Below are 14,374 nucleotides of genomic sequence, written 5' to 3'. Positions count from 1 at the left end.
GACTGGCATGTGGTGCTGGGGGATTGAACCGTGGTCCCTGTGCTTTGCTAAGCTTGTTCTAAGTAGGTGCTTTAGACCACTGAGCCATCTCACCAGTCCAATTTATTTATTTTTTTGCCTGAGGCTTTGGGTATCAGGAAAAGCAGCAGGCCTGGGACTGTCCTTCCTTCCAGCAGGGTCATTGCCTTCTCCAGGTGCCTTCCCTCCACCCAAGTGCAAGAGCCTGGCATTGCTAACTCTCCCCTGGTGATTACCTAATCACAAGGCCACAAAGGCATTGCTATAGAGGTACCTGTAAAGGAAATCACTATGACCTGCCATGGCCTATTTGTTTGTTTGACTGCTTGTTTTGTTTGTTTTTGTTGCTTTCTTTCTGGCAAGAGCTGCCTCTTTGAGGCAGAGTTACAGGACAAGTCAGTGAGCTGCTTGCAGCTTAATCTACTAAAAGGACGTTTCCCAAAAGAGCTCTTATCACTTTAACACCTCCTGAGTTTATTCTACACTTTCATAAGTATTTCTGCCCACCTTCTGATTGTGGTTTTCCTGAAGCTACATTTATAAGAATTTGGAGTATAGCGCAAGGTGCCAGCCAGATCTGGTCACCATTACATTAGGAGGCAAGGCAACATGCGAAGAGCTAAAAGTGTTGTTTAGACCAGTGCACAGGAATCTGAGTAGTGGAGATTGGTGTGGACTGGAGCAGGCAGGAGGCCTTGGAGGAGCTGAGCTAGCCAACAGATGTTTGGTTTCAGCCAGCAAAAACTGCTTTTGATAGAAAAGGCAGCATTCCAGCCAAGGCTTGAGACCTGCACTGACCTGGTGAGATGTCAAGGGGGAATAGATGGGATCGGACCAGCAGACATGAGCATTTGAATGCTATATCTATCATCTATTGTTACACAATAAACTCTCAAACTTGGTAACTTGAGATCGTGGTTTATCTCTCTTATAAACTCTCACTTCTGCATTAATCAGCTGTCTCAGGGCTGGGGGATATGCAAGCTCTCTTTCCTTCAAGGAGGCCACACTGCATTCTTACACTGGGGCAGTGGTGTCTGCAGAGTATAGGCCCTAATACCTGACATTTACCAAGTCCCTGTGGGAATTATGCTAGCTGATAGCACATTGGCCGAGGCAAATCTTGTGTCCAGACAACTCAGGCGTGTGGAAGGGAACCCCACAAACTGAGAATTCTGGGAGGGATAATTCATTGAAGATCACATATAATGTAAAAATCTATAGTGAGCTCCAGGGAACAGGGGCTTATACTATGGACAGTAATGGCCTTTGAAGGCTTTTGAGTAAAACAGTAAGCCGATGAAACTATATTTTAGGGAACAGGTACGTATGTAGATTAATCTAGATTAATACCACTAAAATAGAATTAATATGTTTCATTCCTTACAATAATAAGTAGTACAAGCAACCTTAATGTGTTTACAAAGGAGGGCAACATCATGAAAATAATAACTGTGTTCTGCATAAGTTATATAATTTCTGAATTAATTCAGGTTTACCATAAAACCAAAGATACTTTACAAGACTGAGAAGGTTAGGTGATATGTGGCTTTAATGTAAATTAGCAATTAACTAATACTTTCAATTTAGTATGCAGATGCAGACTACAGTTTTTGTTCAAATATTGTGTAATCCTGCATCCATTCTCCCATAATTTGCTTTTCAGTTTATCAGTACTTTACAACTTGAAATCTTCATTCCAAAATACATATATTAACATGACAGCTTACTGGCTACACACCTTGTTTTGAGGCAGAGTCACTTTTTCTTCAGTTCCTGCTAAGACCAGAGAGTCAACAAGCACTATAATTTAGAACTGAGGAAGTAAAGTACCTTCGCAGGATTTGTGTACACTGCTTCTGACTCACTATTGACCTTGGGGATGTCCCAAAATCTGTAATCCACCCCCTTAGCAAGGGCTCATAACTACCTTGTCTCAACATTATCAGGTAGATTAAGTGATGACCTGAAAGAAGTCTACGTCAATGTTAATTATTATTGTACTTTTTATAATTACACTTTAAGGATTTTATAAAATAATAGTTTTATAAAACAGTGTAGCCAAGTATTACATTTTTTTAAGCTTATATTCAAATATGGTAAAAATCATAACTTAGTTTTTAAGACTCTACAATAAATGCTAAAATAGATAAATGTGTTCTGAGAGTGCTCTTCCTTCCACTGGACTTACATATGAATTAATTCTATGGCCCTTTCATTCCTTGTTTTTATGTTGTCCTTTAAAATCTAACTTTTAAAAATGTATTTGTTATAAATTGAGGAAAAGTATTATAGTAGAGCAGCCTTAGTTGCCTAGCCAGTAAAAGAGATAAGACAAGAGACTGACCAATTCTTCGGTGTGTGGGTGCGTGTGTCTCTCTTTTTCTAGTCTGTGATGATTTTGTGTGTCACTTTTCTTGTCTAGCTATGATCATGGCAGGAAAAGCCTACTATGATGGAGTGGCCAAGATCGGGGAGATGGCCTCTGGGTCCCCTGTGTCAACTGAGCTGGGTGAGTCAACATCCATTATGCAAACCTTCCTGTCATCCTGGACACCCTGAGGAGAGGGCAAGAAGTAGCCTGCTGGAGAGTAGAAAGGAGAGCGAGCTGGGCATCCCTAGTCTGTAGAACCAGAAGCTAGACTGGACAGCAGGCCTAGCGTGGTGCCTGAGGGCTGAGTGGAGGGGCTTCCCAACTTTTCTAAGAACTTGGACTTCTGCCTCTGGCCCTTGAGCTCTTGCCTTTGGCCTTTGATCCCCTAATTGCCAAGCCCAGGGAGCTCTGACCTACATTCTGAACCAGAAGAGGTGGGCAAGCCGTGCCTCTGACCAGGCAAGTGTTTCCTGTGACTCACCTCGTAGAAAACCCAGCTCCTTACATTGCCTTCTTGTCTCTCACTGCTTCCACAGTTGCTCTTGGTTGTGATTTTTCCGGTTTTGCTGGTATGAATCGCTCTCCTGTGCAGGCAGAGGTGGCCACACCCTGGGCAACAGGCGCAGAGCAGAGAGGCTGGATTTCTATTTACGGAGCCACTTCACTGTTACTGTCTCCTGTGGGGGAAGGTCCAGTTTTTAAATAGCCCTACACATGACCCTTATTTTTAAAACTTGTTGAATATGTTGTAGATATTTAAAATATTTGTGATAATTTGAAAGGTTCAGAAAAGCAGGAGGAAAGAATAGAAAGTGTGTGTGTGTTTCCAGTTAACAAGTGGGAAGGACAAGTTGAAGAAAAGTGGAAGAGTATCATGGGTTATAATGCTTACCTTTTGGTCTCAGAATGTTGCTTGGAAACTCAGACTGATCCATCAAAGACCAGAGCCAAATCAGAGGCTTGGGTAGGGAACTAGGCTGTTGGGCGTGAAGGGGATCTGGGTGCTTGTCCTTATTCCTTGGCAGTTTTCTGCTTGAGAGTTCATAAAACTGTAGTCAAAAGATAGACTGCAGTCCTGAAATTATGATACATGGTGAATAAGTCGATACCTCTGCATTTAATGCAATCAATAATGTGCAGAAGTGTTTTGAAATCCTGGCTTGGGTGCTGCAGGGACTATAACTTCCGTGTGTCCTGACGAGGACCAAACTGGAAAGTCTGTATAAGCAAGATCAATTTCATAACCTGCAGCCAGCCAGACACACAGCAAAGCAAAACTGAGCAAAAGTTAGGACATTTTGACAGATGATAGAAGAATTTATGACATTTTGGAGAATAATTGGGGTAATTATAGGTTTCCAAAAATAGAACTAAATTAACAAAAAACATCCTATTTGTGTCAGGCATCAGGAAAAAATATGACCCTTATATTAAAACATATGGTGCTCTGAGTCACCATCATTCAGTTTGCCTTTTGAATGTTTTATGGTGTTGCCACTGTTTAAATAAGACTTCTGTTCCACACCTTACTTTATTCAGCCATGAGTTCATAATGTTGAATCCACTATTTCCACAGCAACAGTGTGGGTATAAACACAAACTTGAAGGTACAATTTCAGTAAGGAAAATATGTTGAGATGGCCAAGTTTCTTTCATGTAGATGTGTATTCAGAGGGCATAGAAGTAACTTTTATTTCTAGTTTTATTTTTCCAAGATATGATTTTGCTTATGTTTACTATCTCAGAGTTATTAGTTTTCTTTTACAGCAATCTCATGATAAAATGCTACCTCAGTAAGAGTTGCTTTTGGAAGCCTAATGTTCGGGTTTTTGTTTTTCTTTTTTCTTTTTTTTTTTTTTTTTTTTTTTTTTTTTTTTTTTTTTAGAACGGGGGATTGAACTCAGGCCCTTGTGCTTGCCAGGGAAGTGCTTATTCCTCCCCGGCCCTGGAAGCCTAATATTAATCTCTTTTGACTCACATAGTTTTTGTTTTGTTGCTATTAAAGTTTAGATTAAAATATTATTCTATATATCTTTAAATTTCCTGTATACAAGAGTAATGAACAATTAGCTTTTTTTTTTTTTTATTTATTTATTTGTGTGTGTGTGGCCAGCTCAGCCCACCAGGGGGCAGGGCTGGCTGGCATGTGGTGCTGGGGGATTGAACCGCGGTCCCTTTGCTTTTGTTAAGCTTGTTCTAAGTAGGTGCTTTAGACCACTGAGCCATCTCACCAGCCCCAACAATTAGCTTTTTAATCAAGGGAATTCTACTTATTTATTTTTTGACACCAGGGATTGAACTCAGGACCTTGCACTTGCCAGGCAGGCACTTAAGCCACTGAGCTATCACTCTGGCCCCTCAATTAACTCTTTAAAAGCTAAGTGTGGTGGCTTATCCCTGTAATCCCAGCACTGTAGGAGACTAAAGCAGGAGGATCCTAAATTTAATCCCAGACTATGCAGTTCAGTGAGACTCACAACAAAAAAGTAAGAAAAAGAAGAAGATATAATTTAGTGTGAAAGAAGGTATAACTCAGTGTGAAAGCCCCGCTTTCAATTCCTAGTACTGCCCCATAAAAAGATCAAAGTAGATTGAATTTTTGTTATTTTCAAAGATTTTATTGTATAGTTAGCTGCCTTTTTGGTATTGGTACTCATAATTTAAGAGATTAATACATATGTGAAGATCATGAATTATTTCAAAATTTTCATTTAATATGTTTGGTGAATCCAACCATTAGTAAAGACAGCTACAGCAATACTACTACTGATTTCTAAATTTGGATATTTATTTTTTTATTTGTTGTGTTCTTGTTTTGACACAGGGTCTCACTGTGTTGTTCAGGCTGGCCTTGAATTCATTGTCACCCAAGCAGCTTCCGAGCACTGAGATTACAGACGTATACCACCATGCAGGGCTTTTGTTTTTGTTTTTTTGAGACAGGATCTTATTAGGTAATTTAGGCTGCCTTTCAACTTGATATGTAGCCCAAGCTGGCCTCAAACTCAAAGGGGTCCTCCTACCTCAGCCTCCTGAGTTGCTGGGATTACAGGCTTGTGCCACCATGCCTGAGTGATATTTACATTTAGTTATCCCTTTTCTGGAATCAGCTCACCTATTACTGTCTGAATAATTTAGGATGCTTTTGCCCAAAAGTAACAGAATACTCAACTCATGGTGGTTAAGCAATAAACATGCTTATTATTCCCTAAGGCCAGAAGTAGCAAGTTACCAGTTAAGCATCACTAAGAACTAAGATTTCTTATCTCTCTCTTCTCATCTTCATGCCCTTTTTCTTGTGGTACCAGGATGGCTACCAATCTGGCCATCTTTTTCGCTTGTCTGCAAAGACAAAAAGGAGAATTTTTTCTTGGGTGTGATCTTTTAGGACCAACTCTTTGTCCAGGACTCCAACAGACAGCCCCCCATGTCCTGTACTCCAGTTTAAATCATCTACCCCCAGGCAGAGCTGCCAGAAAGTCTTCAATGTTGTGGTTAGCCAAGGACTGCTGAGGAAAAGGGGAAAGGAAGAGGGGACACAGCTCTCAGGAAGTAGCCTGCTGATGGTCCCACATCAGGCATCTCTGGCATTCAGGTCTTGTTTCAGCAACTTTTGATGAAGGGGAAGGCAGTGTACAAACGTGATTGCTCCAGCTGTTTGATGGGAGCTCCTGTTGTTTCTGTTTTGTGTGTGTGTCTGATGGGAATGACATCTTCTGCCTCATGGGATTTTGTGTCTTCTGACTGATGTGGGGATGCTTCTGACTGTTTCTCTTGTACCTTTTGGCATATTTTCCAGAAGACCACAGCCATCCTTCCCAGTCTGTTCCTACTTGGAAGTGGAGAACCAAACACAGAGGCAAAGTAGGGCACTGGGATAGTTGTGAGTTTCTTTACCTATTTATGTTTCCAAGCTTTGGAGCATCTTGTGATCTGGAACTCATGCACATCACCTGTCTACCTCTCTCCTTCTGTTTCTCTGTCTTCCTTCAGACATCCACAGGGGCGGGCCAGCAGGTGCTTTCCCTTGTGCTCCCCACAGCCTTGTGATTGAACATTAGGGGAATAGAGAAAGTAAAAATCATCCCCACACAGTTACTGCTCTAGTAAAACCACTTATTACACTGTATCCTTCCTGTTTTTTTTCTAGAGAGTGCGTTCTCATGTGGTGTGCCTGCACTTGTCTGAATGGCTTTTCCCTGCACTCACACAGTAAGAGTAGTGACAGCACAGATAGAGCTCTTGCTCTGTGCAAGGCCCAAGTCAGCACCGTACACATGTGGTGTCAGCATTTGGTTCTCTCAAGAGCCATGTGTAGGTATCTGGGCCATCTGTCTCACAGGTAAGGCCTGGAGGGGAGGTGCCTTCCCCAAGGCCACTGAGCTAGTTGGTGGTTGGCCTCAAGTCTCACCTCTTCACTTCATTCCCTGGTACAGTTCACTGAGGCCAGGGGCAGAGCAGGGAGCCAGCTAGAAAGTAGGCCACTGAAGAGGAAGACAATGGAACTCCCATGATGGAGTCATTTTAAGAAGGAGATGAAGAAAGAGTTATTAGTAATGACAGTGGAGCTGCCTAGTGTAGTAATTAGCAGTGACCAGTCCTTTTGGGAACAATAGTTTCACTAGGGTCCTGACCTTAAATGTCAAGTGTCAAGAGGTTAGGGATAATGAAAATTCTGGCAGGCTGAGACAGAAGGATCACAAGTTGGAGCCTAATCTGGGCAACTTAGTGAGACCCTGTCACAAAATAAAAAAGGGCTGGGGATGTAGCTCAGCACAAAGGCTCTAGACTCAATCTCTAGTATTGCTTTAAATTAAAACATAATCATTTTTAAAAAGCAAATTGCCTATCTAACACACACACACAGAGATAAGTGTTGCTTAACTTTTAGATTACGGTGCTTCCATCCAAAAACTGAGGTCTTGTTACCACTGTGTCATGATGTGCCAGCTACTCTACTTTGTCCCCTCGTTTCGTCCTCATTAGACACTGGGTGAATTTTTCCTGGCTGGTCTTCAGGGTCCAATGTTTCCGTAGGTGGCTGATAGACCCTAAGCTTCAGCACAGGCTGAGAGATAACCTCACTGGGTGACCACACTGGGTCACTCATCCCTACCAATGTACTTTGCAACCAAGCAAAACTGGGGCTAGGGTTGTGGAGGTGATTCCCTCTGAGGGGGTTGGGACTTCTTGCTGCCTGGGTTGCAGAGAAAACTCTTGTCCTACTGGAGCCCAGGAAAGATCCAGGGCAGTGAGGCCAGGCCATACTTCACTTTCCTCCCAAACTGCCATGTAGCAGGCTACCTGTCACCTGAGAGATGTTCCATGGCTTTATGTAATTTTTTTTTTTTTTTTTTTTTTCCCCGATACCAGGGATCAAACTCAGGACCTTGCACTTGCCAGGCAGGTGTTTATGCCACTGAGCTATCTCCCCAGCTTCATGTCATCTTTATGAATGATGAAATTTCTCCTACCAAGTAGATAATGTCAGTTTATAAGAATATACATTTTTCCCTTGGTTATTCTTGATAATCCACGAGCCAGTTGTTCCATTTTATCCTGCGTATCTTTGTTTTCTATTTCATTAATCTCTCTTCCTGTCTTTGTTTTCTTCCATCTTCAGGGTTATTCTATTCCTTCTCTCATGTCTTCAATAGTGTAGTCCTGGCTTTTCATGGTAATAGGACCAGGACCATAAGAATGATTATGCAAGTTGAAACAATGTAGTCATCATAACATTCAATGGAGAAAATTGTGTTTATATTTTGATCTTAAAAATGCTTGTCAAGAATATTTAAGACTATTATTATTTAAAATGTATAGGGAAATAAAAAGTAATAAAATTGATATTTGTGCACTATAATTTAAATCATTAGAAACACGAAGAATTAGTGGTTTGGGCTATAAAAATTATCAAATAATTTTAATAGTACTGTCTTCTTGTGTATAACTAAGGATGTGGAATAAACTTTTGTCCTGTGAATTAACAAATGGTCATATTCCTTTCCTTTTCTTAAATATCTTGACTGATTCCAATAGGTTTGTGTTTTTTTTTTTTAATTCAACCTATTGGAATCAGTCAAAATAGCTAAAAAAAAAAATACAATTTTTCCTATTATATTGTCATGACACAAAACATTTCTGTGGCCAAATGTTCTGGGGTGGGGGGTGGGTTCACTCTCTACAAGCAGTTCTGTAGCAGGCACCAACTGGGTGTCTTTGAATTCCATTTGACTCTCATTACCTACTTGAAGAGGTTAGGGTGACAGATCCCACTGGTTGAGTTCAATCCCAGAAGATGCTGTGTTTCAGAACCAGATGCAGTAATGAGTTGTTCTCCACACTTTGACTTGTCAGCTATAAATTGGGATTTCCACTGTTTTCTGCTGGGGTTTGACTAACTTGCTAGAGCAGCTCACAGAGCTTGGGGAGCACTTAGGACTGGTGAACTATAAATGATTCTGGTGAAGAAATGCTTAGGCAAGTTAAACAGAAAGGATGAGGAGCTTCTGCGCCTTCCTGGGTGTGCTACCCTCTAGAAGCCTCTGCATGGTCAGCTCTCTAGAAGTTGCATGAATTTCATCTGTTGGGATTCCTTAGGAAGCCGCATTACACAGCCATGATGGACTAATAAGCTACTGGCTGCTGTCCTGACAACCAGCCCCTATCATGAGCCTGTCCAGGAGCCCCCAGCATTGGTCAACTCATTAGCATACCAGAAGGCACTTATCGCTCAGGAGCCTGAGCTTCTAAATACTTTAGGAGCTGTATGTATGTTAGGAAACAACAAAGACCACATATTTACTTCATGGTGTCACAGGCAGTTTCCAGCGATTTCAGTGAAGCTATCAGGAAGTATCTTCAAGAGTTCCTTAATGTGAAGAGAGTTTTGCTGCGTTGCTCTCTTTGAAACATCTTCATATTTTTCGCCACAAGCACCGTCTTCTGTGAGAATGATGAATTTGAGCCTCACTCGGTTCCTGTGGCTACACATCGATCCTCTCAAACCGCAGCTGCGTCAGCATTCTCAGTCATCTGTGTCTTCCTAATGCCATTGACATTTGGCCCAGTATTACCCACTGTTCACTGCTCTTTTAGTTTTCTTTCGCTGCACTTTTGGTTTTTCTGACCAATTTACCTTGCAGTTACTCATTTTTGTAACATATCATGTGGATTAGTAACAACTACACATTTTGGCCTAATAAGTCTTGGTATCTAGTATGAAGTCCTCTCGCCTTGCCTTTATTCAAGATTGTTTTGAGTGTTCTGTTTTTTTCTTTGTGTGGAGCTGTGGGTGAAACCCAGAGCCTCATGCATGTGAGGTGAGGCTGTAATACTGAGCATCCCTAGCCCCCGTCTTGGGTGTTTTAGAACCTTTCTGTTATATTTTAGGATCAGCTTAGCAGTTTCTATTTTTTAAAAATGTCCCAAGATTTTGACCTGGAATCCATAATGTCTTAATATTCAGTAATCTGTGAAGATATGTATCCTTTCATTGATGTGAGACAATTAATTTCTGGGGTGGTTTGTTTACTTGTTGGTTCATTTTTTGAGGTAGGGTCTCACAATGTAGTTTAGGCTGGTCTTGAGCTCACTGTGTGCCTCAAACTCTTGGCATTCCTCTCTCAGCAGCCTCCCAAGGGCAGGGATTAGAGACATGTGCCTCCTCAGCTGGCTTTAATTTTTGTATTTTTAACTCTAGAAGCCTTGAACATTTTTATAGGCTCATCAGAGACATGGTAGTGTTTTTTCCTATCATAAACAATATTTTTAAATATTTATTATCTAATTGCTAGTTCCATTAAGTTCTTAATTTCAGAGACATTACTGTAAATTCTATATACTCTAGTTCTTTTTAAATCTCCAAATTAATGTTGAGCATATTTTCTAGTGACTTAAGGGAAAATTCACATGTAATTCACCCATTTAAAGTAAATAGTTCAAGTTGGGTGTGTAGCTCAGTGGTAGAATCCATGGCTCATATGCCTATGGCCCAGGGCTTGATTCCTTAGCACCAAAATAAGTATAATGTTTACTGTATTCACAAAGTTGTGTAAATATTGCCACAGTCAGTTTAGAATATTGTCATCACCCTAGAAGGAAACTGTACCTTTTAGCAGTCACTTCCTATTTAATCCACCCTTGGCCATATGTAACAGGTAGCATACTTTCCACCCTATAAATTTATGCTGGGCATTTCATATAAATGAAACAGTACAATATGCAGTCTTTTATGCATGACTTCTTTCAGTTAGTAGAATGATTTTAAGGTTTATATTGCAGTATGTCTCAGTACTTCATTTTTTTTTCCTGGATGAGTAATATATTCTTACTCAAATTGTGCATCCATCATCTGAAAATTTGTAACTTTTTGAGTGCAACGTGACCCACAGGAGAAAGTTCCATACCAGACCTTGTGGGATGGGTTACAGTCAAAATGCAGGGCACTAAATAGACTGTGTAAAGTGAACTGCAGGGTAGGTATATAAGGTGTATGTGAAACATAAATGAATTTTTGGACATGGGTCACATCCCCAAGATACCTTGTTATATATGTGCAAATATTTCAAAATTTGAAGTCCAAAGTACTTCTGGTCCCAGGCATTTCAGGTAGAAGATACACAGCCTGTATAGATTTTGACATATTTATTTATCCATTTACTAGTTGAAAACATTTAGGTTGTTTCCACTTTTGTTGTTGTTGTTTCTACTTTTTAATTATTAAAATTAATGCTGTGAACATTCATGTACAAATTTTATGTACACAGATTTTTCTTTCTCTTGGTTGAATATTTAAGGGTGGAATTCCTGGCTCCTATAGCAAGTCAAAATTAAACCATTCTTTAGAGGATCTGTCTGACTTGTATAAAATATGCCATTTTACTTTTTATTTTTTTATTTTTAGGGAAGGGTCTACAGGGTATTCAGGGTCTCACCAGTAGATCAGACTTGTAGTGATCTGCCTGTTTACAGCCTCCCAAGAGCTGGGATTACAGGCACACGCCACCACACTCAGTCTCAATTGTCATCTCACCGCGCCCCTAGGGTGGGGCTGGCATGGCATGCCCGGGGGATCAAACCCCCAGCCCCTACACCAGCTTGCAGGCACTTTAATCCACTGAGCTATTTGGCTGGCCCAAAATGTGCCATTTTATATTCCCACCAGCGTATGAAGGTTTCAGTTTCTTAACAACCTGTCCAACACTTGTTATTGTCTACAGTTTTGTTTTGCCATACTGGGTATTTACCATACTGAACCCAGGGCCTTGCAAGTGCCAAGCAAATGCTATACCACTGAGCTACATCCCCAGCCCTTTTTTATATTTGTTTTGTTTTTGATTGTAGTGCTCCAAATGAATGTGAAGTGGCATCTCATTTTGCTTTTTTTCCCCCCAGTACCAGGGACTGAACTCAGGACCTTGCACCTGTCAGACAGGTGCTTATGCCGCTGAGCTATATTCTCCTAAGGCATCTCATTTTGATTTTCATTCTTTCTTTTGTGACTAGCATCTTCTCATGTTATTACTGGCCATCCATATTTCATCTGTGGAGCAAGGTCTCTTCAGATCTTTTGCCCATTTTAAATTCAGTTATCCTTTTATCATTGAGTTTACAAGTTGGTTTTGGTAGTTTTGGGTTTTGTCTTTATTTTTTCATTTATGTAGTAATTCCATTGTTTGAAATTCTTGCACTGTAATCCTGCTGATGCTATTATTGGATTCTTTTGGTCTCATTCATGAAGGATACTTTCTCTGAGGGTTTTAAATCACCCTTTCCCCCCCTCTCCCATCTAGTGTAGAAGGTTTGCTGTTGGAAATCACTAAAAAATGAAAAGGAAAAAATGCCTTTGCTGGGAGAGCTTCTGTGGTTCCTTGATAAATAATGTAGTTTATTTCTTTCAAAGAAGTCAACATTGTAATGTAAATACACAAAGTTGGAAAGTTACAATTTTCTAAAATGTCATAGTGACATTTAAGTTATCTGTTATTCCCCTAGACATCCATTTCATTTTCTTAAGACCTTAGTTTTTTTTTTTTATATTATTTTTGAAAGTGATATAAAATTGATCATCTTAGGAAATAGCAAATTCTGGCCACTTTTAAGCTAATACTTTCATTTACTTGAAGATAATAGCATATATTTTTAAGTCTCTTTCAAAGTCATTTTGCCAAAATATCATATTTTATCAATTATATTTTACTTAACTACAGGGGTAACCAAACTACAGAGACTGGTCAGCTCTTCTTTCCAAATAGTTTTACTGGAACATGACTATACACATTTTTTCATGTATTGTTAATGGCTGATTTCAGCCTATAGTGGCTGAGTTGAATGGTTGCAGAAAGCCTAAAATGTTTATGATCTGGCTCTTTATAGACCCCTTCCCAGACAGTGGAGGACCTTAGTATCATACAGTTGCTTAAATGTGAGTAGTCATGTGAAGGAATTGAGATCCTTTTCTCCAAAGAAAAATGTGTCTTAATAACATCTGTCCAAGCACCCAGATTTAACAGACATTTCACAGCATGAGTCTTAACCATCACAGTAGTATAAAAAGCTTAGGTCCTTAACCACTTAGCCTTATTGCTGAGATTAACCAGCCAACCAAAACCTAGAGCTTTGTGGAGGGATATTTAGCAGGTAAAACATTTGCACGCACTGTGTTTAGGTGATAAAATGTTTATAGGGTCAAATTCATGTGACACTGTGTTGTCAGGGTGTGTCCCTACAGGAACACAAGTCATTCCCATGTATACACAGCTCAACTTGAGGCAGTATACTGTACTGACCTGGCAGTGCTCACTTAAAAGAGGAAACTGAGGGCCAGTGAGATAGCTTAGCAGACAAAACACCTGCTTTGGCAAGCGCAGGGACCAGGGTTCATCCCCAGTCTCACATGCCAAGCCAGTCCTACCCCCAGGCATGCTGAGCCTGTGACAGAGTCTGGGCATGGTGGTGCATGCCTGTAATCCCAGCACTGGGGAGGCTGAAAACAGAAGGATCCCACGAGTCCAAGCTACATATTGAGGCCGTGTATAATACCCAAATGAAAAAAATAAGTAAAAATAAAAATAATGAGGAAACTGAGATTTGAGTAAAATTCTAGGGTTTTTGTCCTGTTTTGTTTTTTGAGACAGGAACTTACTATGTCGTACAGGCTGGCCTTGTACTTGTTTTATGTAGCCCCAGCTGGTCTTGGACTCACAGCTATCTTCTGCCTCAGCCTCTTGAGTGCTAGGATTGTAGGCATACTCCAACAGGCCTGAATGAACATCCAGTTTTGTCCTTAAATCAATCAATGTTTATTTTAAAACTTAGAATATATTGAGAAGTTGAAAGAGAAAGTAAAAATGGTCGGGGAAATATTTTGACAAAAGATTTGAAAGAACTTTTGAGTTAGGTTTTTTTTTTTTATCAAAGATTGTTCTTATTTCTCAAAAAATAAGACTTTCTTTGAGAAGTTTATAAATTTTCCTTGAGCTCCTTACAGCTTACTGTTACAAAAATTTAAGCTTTTACTTTTTTGTCCATTATTTCATTATTTTGAAGCTCTTACTTAATGTTTGGGTCAGTTTCTTAAGTTGGGCGCAAAATAGATTTTTTCTTCTCATCAGGGAACCTGGAATGTCACAGATACAGTTATTGATAAGATGTTTACAGGTTATAAAACTTCAAAAAAATACTACTGTTTGGCAATATTCAAAATGTAGCTTGACAGTCTTTGGTTTTAAAAAAAGTAAGCCCTCCGAAATACTAAAAGATTCTCAGAGAGGTGTCACTAATTCACAAAAACATTACAGATATATCCTTAAGGTCCAAATAAAACAATTCATACTAGCATCACTGAGAGTGCCGCTGAGCAAAAGTAGGTATTATTGACCAAAATTACTTGATCTTTTAGTTACAGGTGAGGCTCACTTTTTTTGTTGTTGTTTTGTATGGACACAGGTTCTTGTTATGTACTTTCTTTTTTTTTTTTTT

At 39.9% G+C, this 14,374-nt stretch overlaps 1 protein-coding gene across 3 annotated transcripts in view; it reads left to right on the top strand.

Annotated features, from left to right (window-relative positions):
- The window catches only part of Baiap2l1 (BAI1 associated protein 2 like 1), a 98,341-nt gene that overhangs the window by 25,698 nt on the left and 58,269 nt on the right, over positions 1-14,374 (top strand). For all 3 annotated transcript variants that reach the window (XM_023713406.1, XM_004629633.2, XM_023713405.1), the window contains one exon: positions 2,444-2,530. In XM_023713406.1, the coding sequence (XP_023569174.1) occupies positions 2,446-2,530 (85 nt within the window). In that variant the 5' untranslated portion in view covers positions 2,444-2,445. The remainder of the gene's footprint in view (positions 1-2,443; positions 2,531-14,374) is intronic.

This window comes from Octodon degus, unplaced genomic scaffold (assembly GCF_000260255.1).
Source record: "Octodon degus isolate 3935 unplaced genomic scaffold, OctDeg1.0 scaffold00031, whole genome shotgun sequence".
NCBI classification, from domain to species: domain Eukaryota; kingdom Metazoa; phylum Chordata; class Mammalia; order Rodentia; family Octodontidae; genus Octodon; species Octodon degus.
This window is presented reverse-complemented; position numbering and strand designations above follow the sequence as displayed.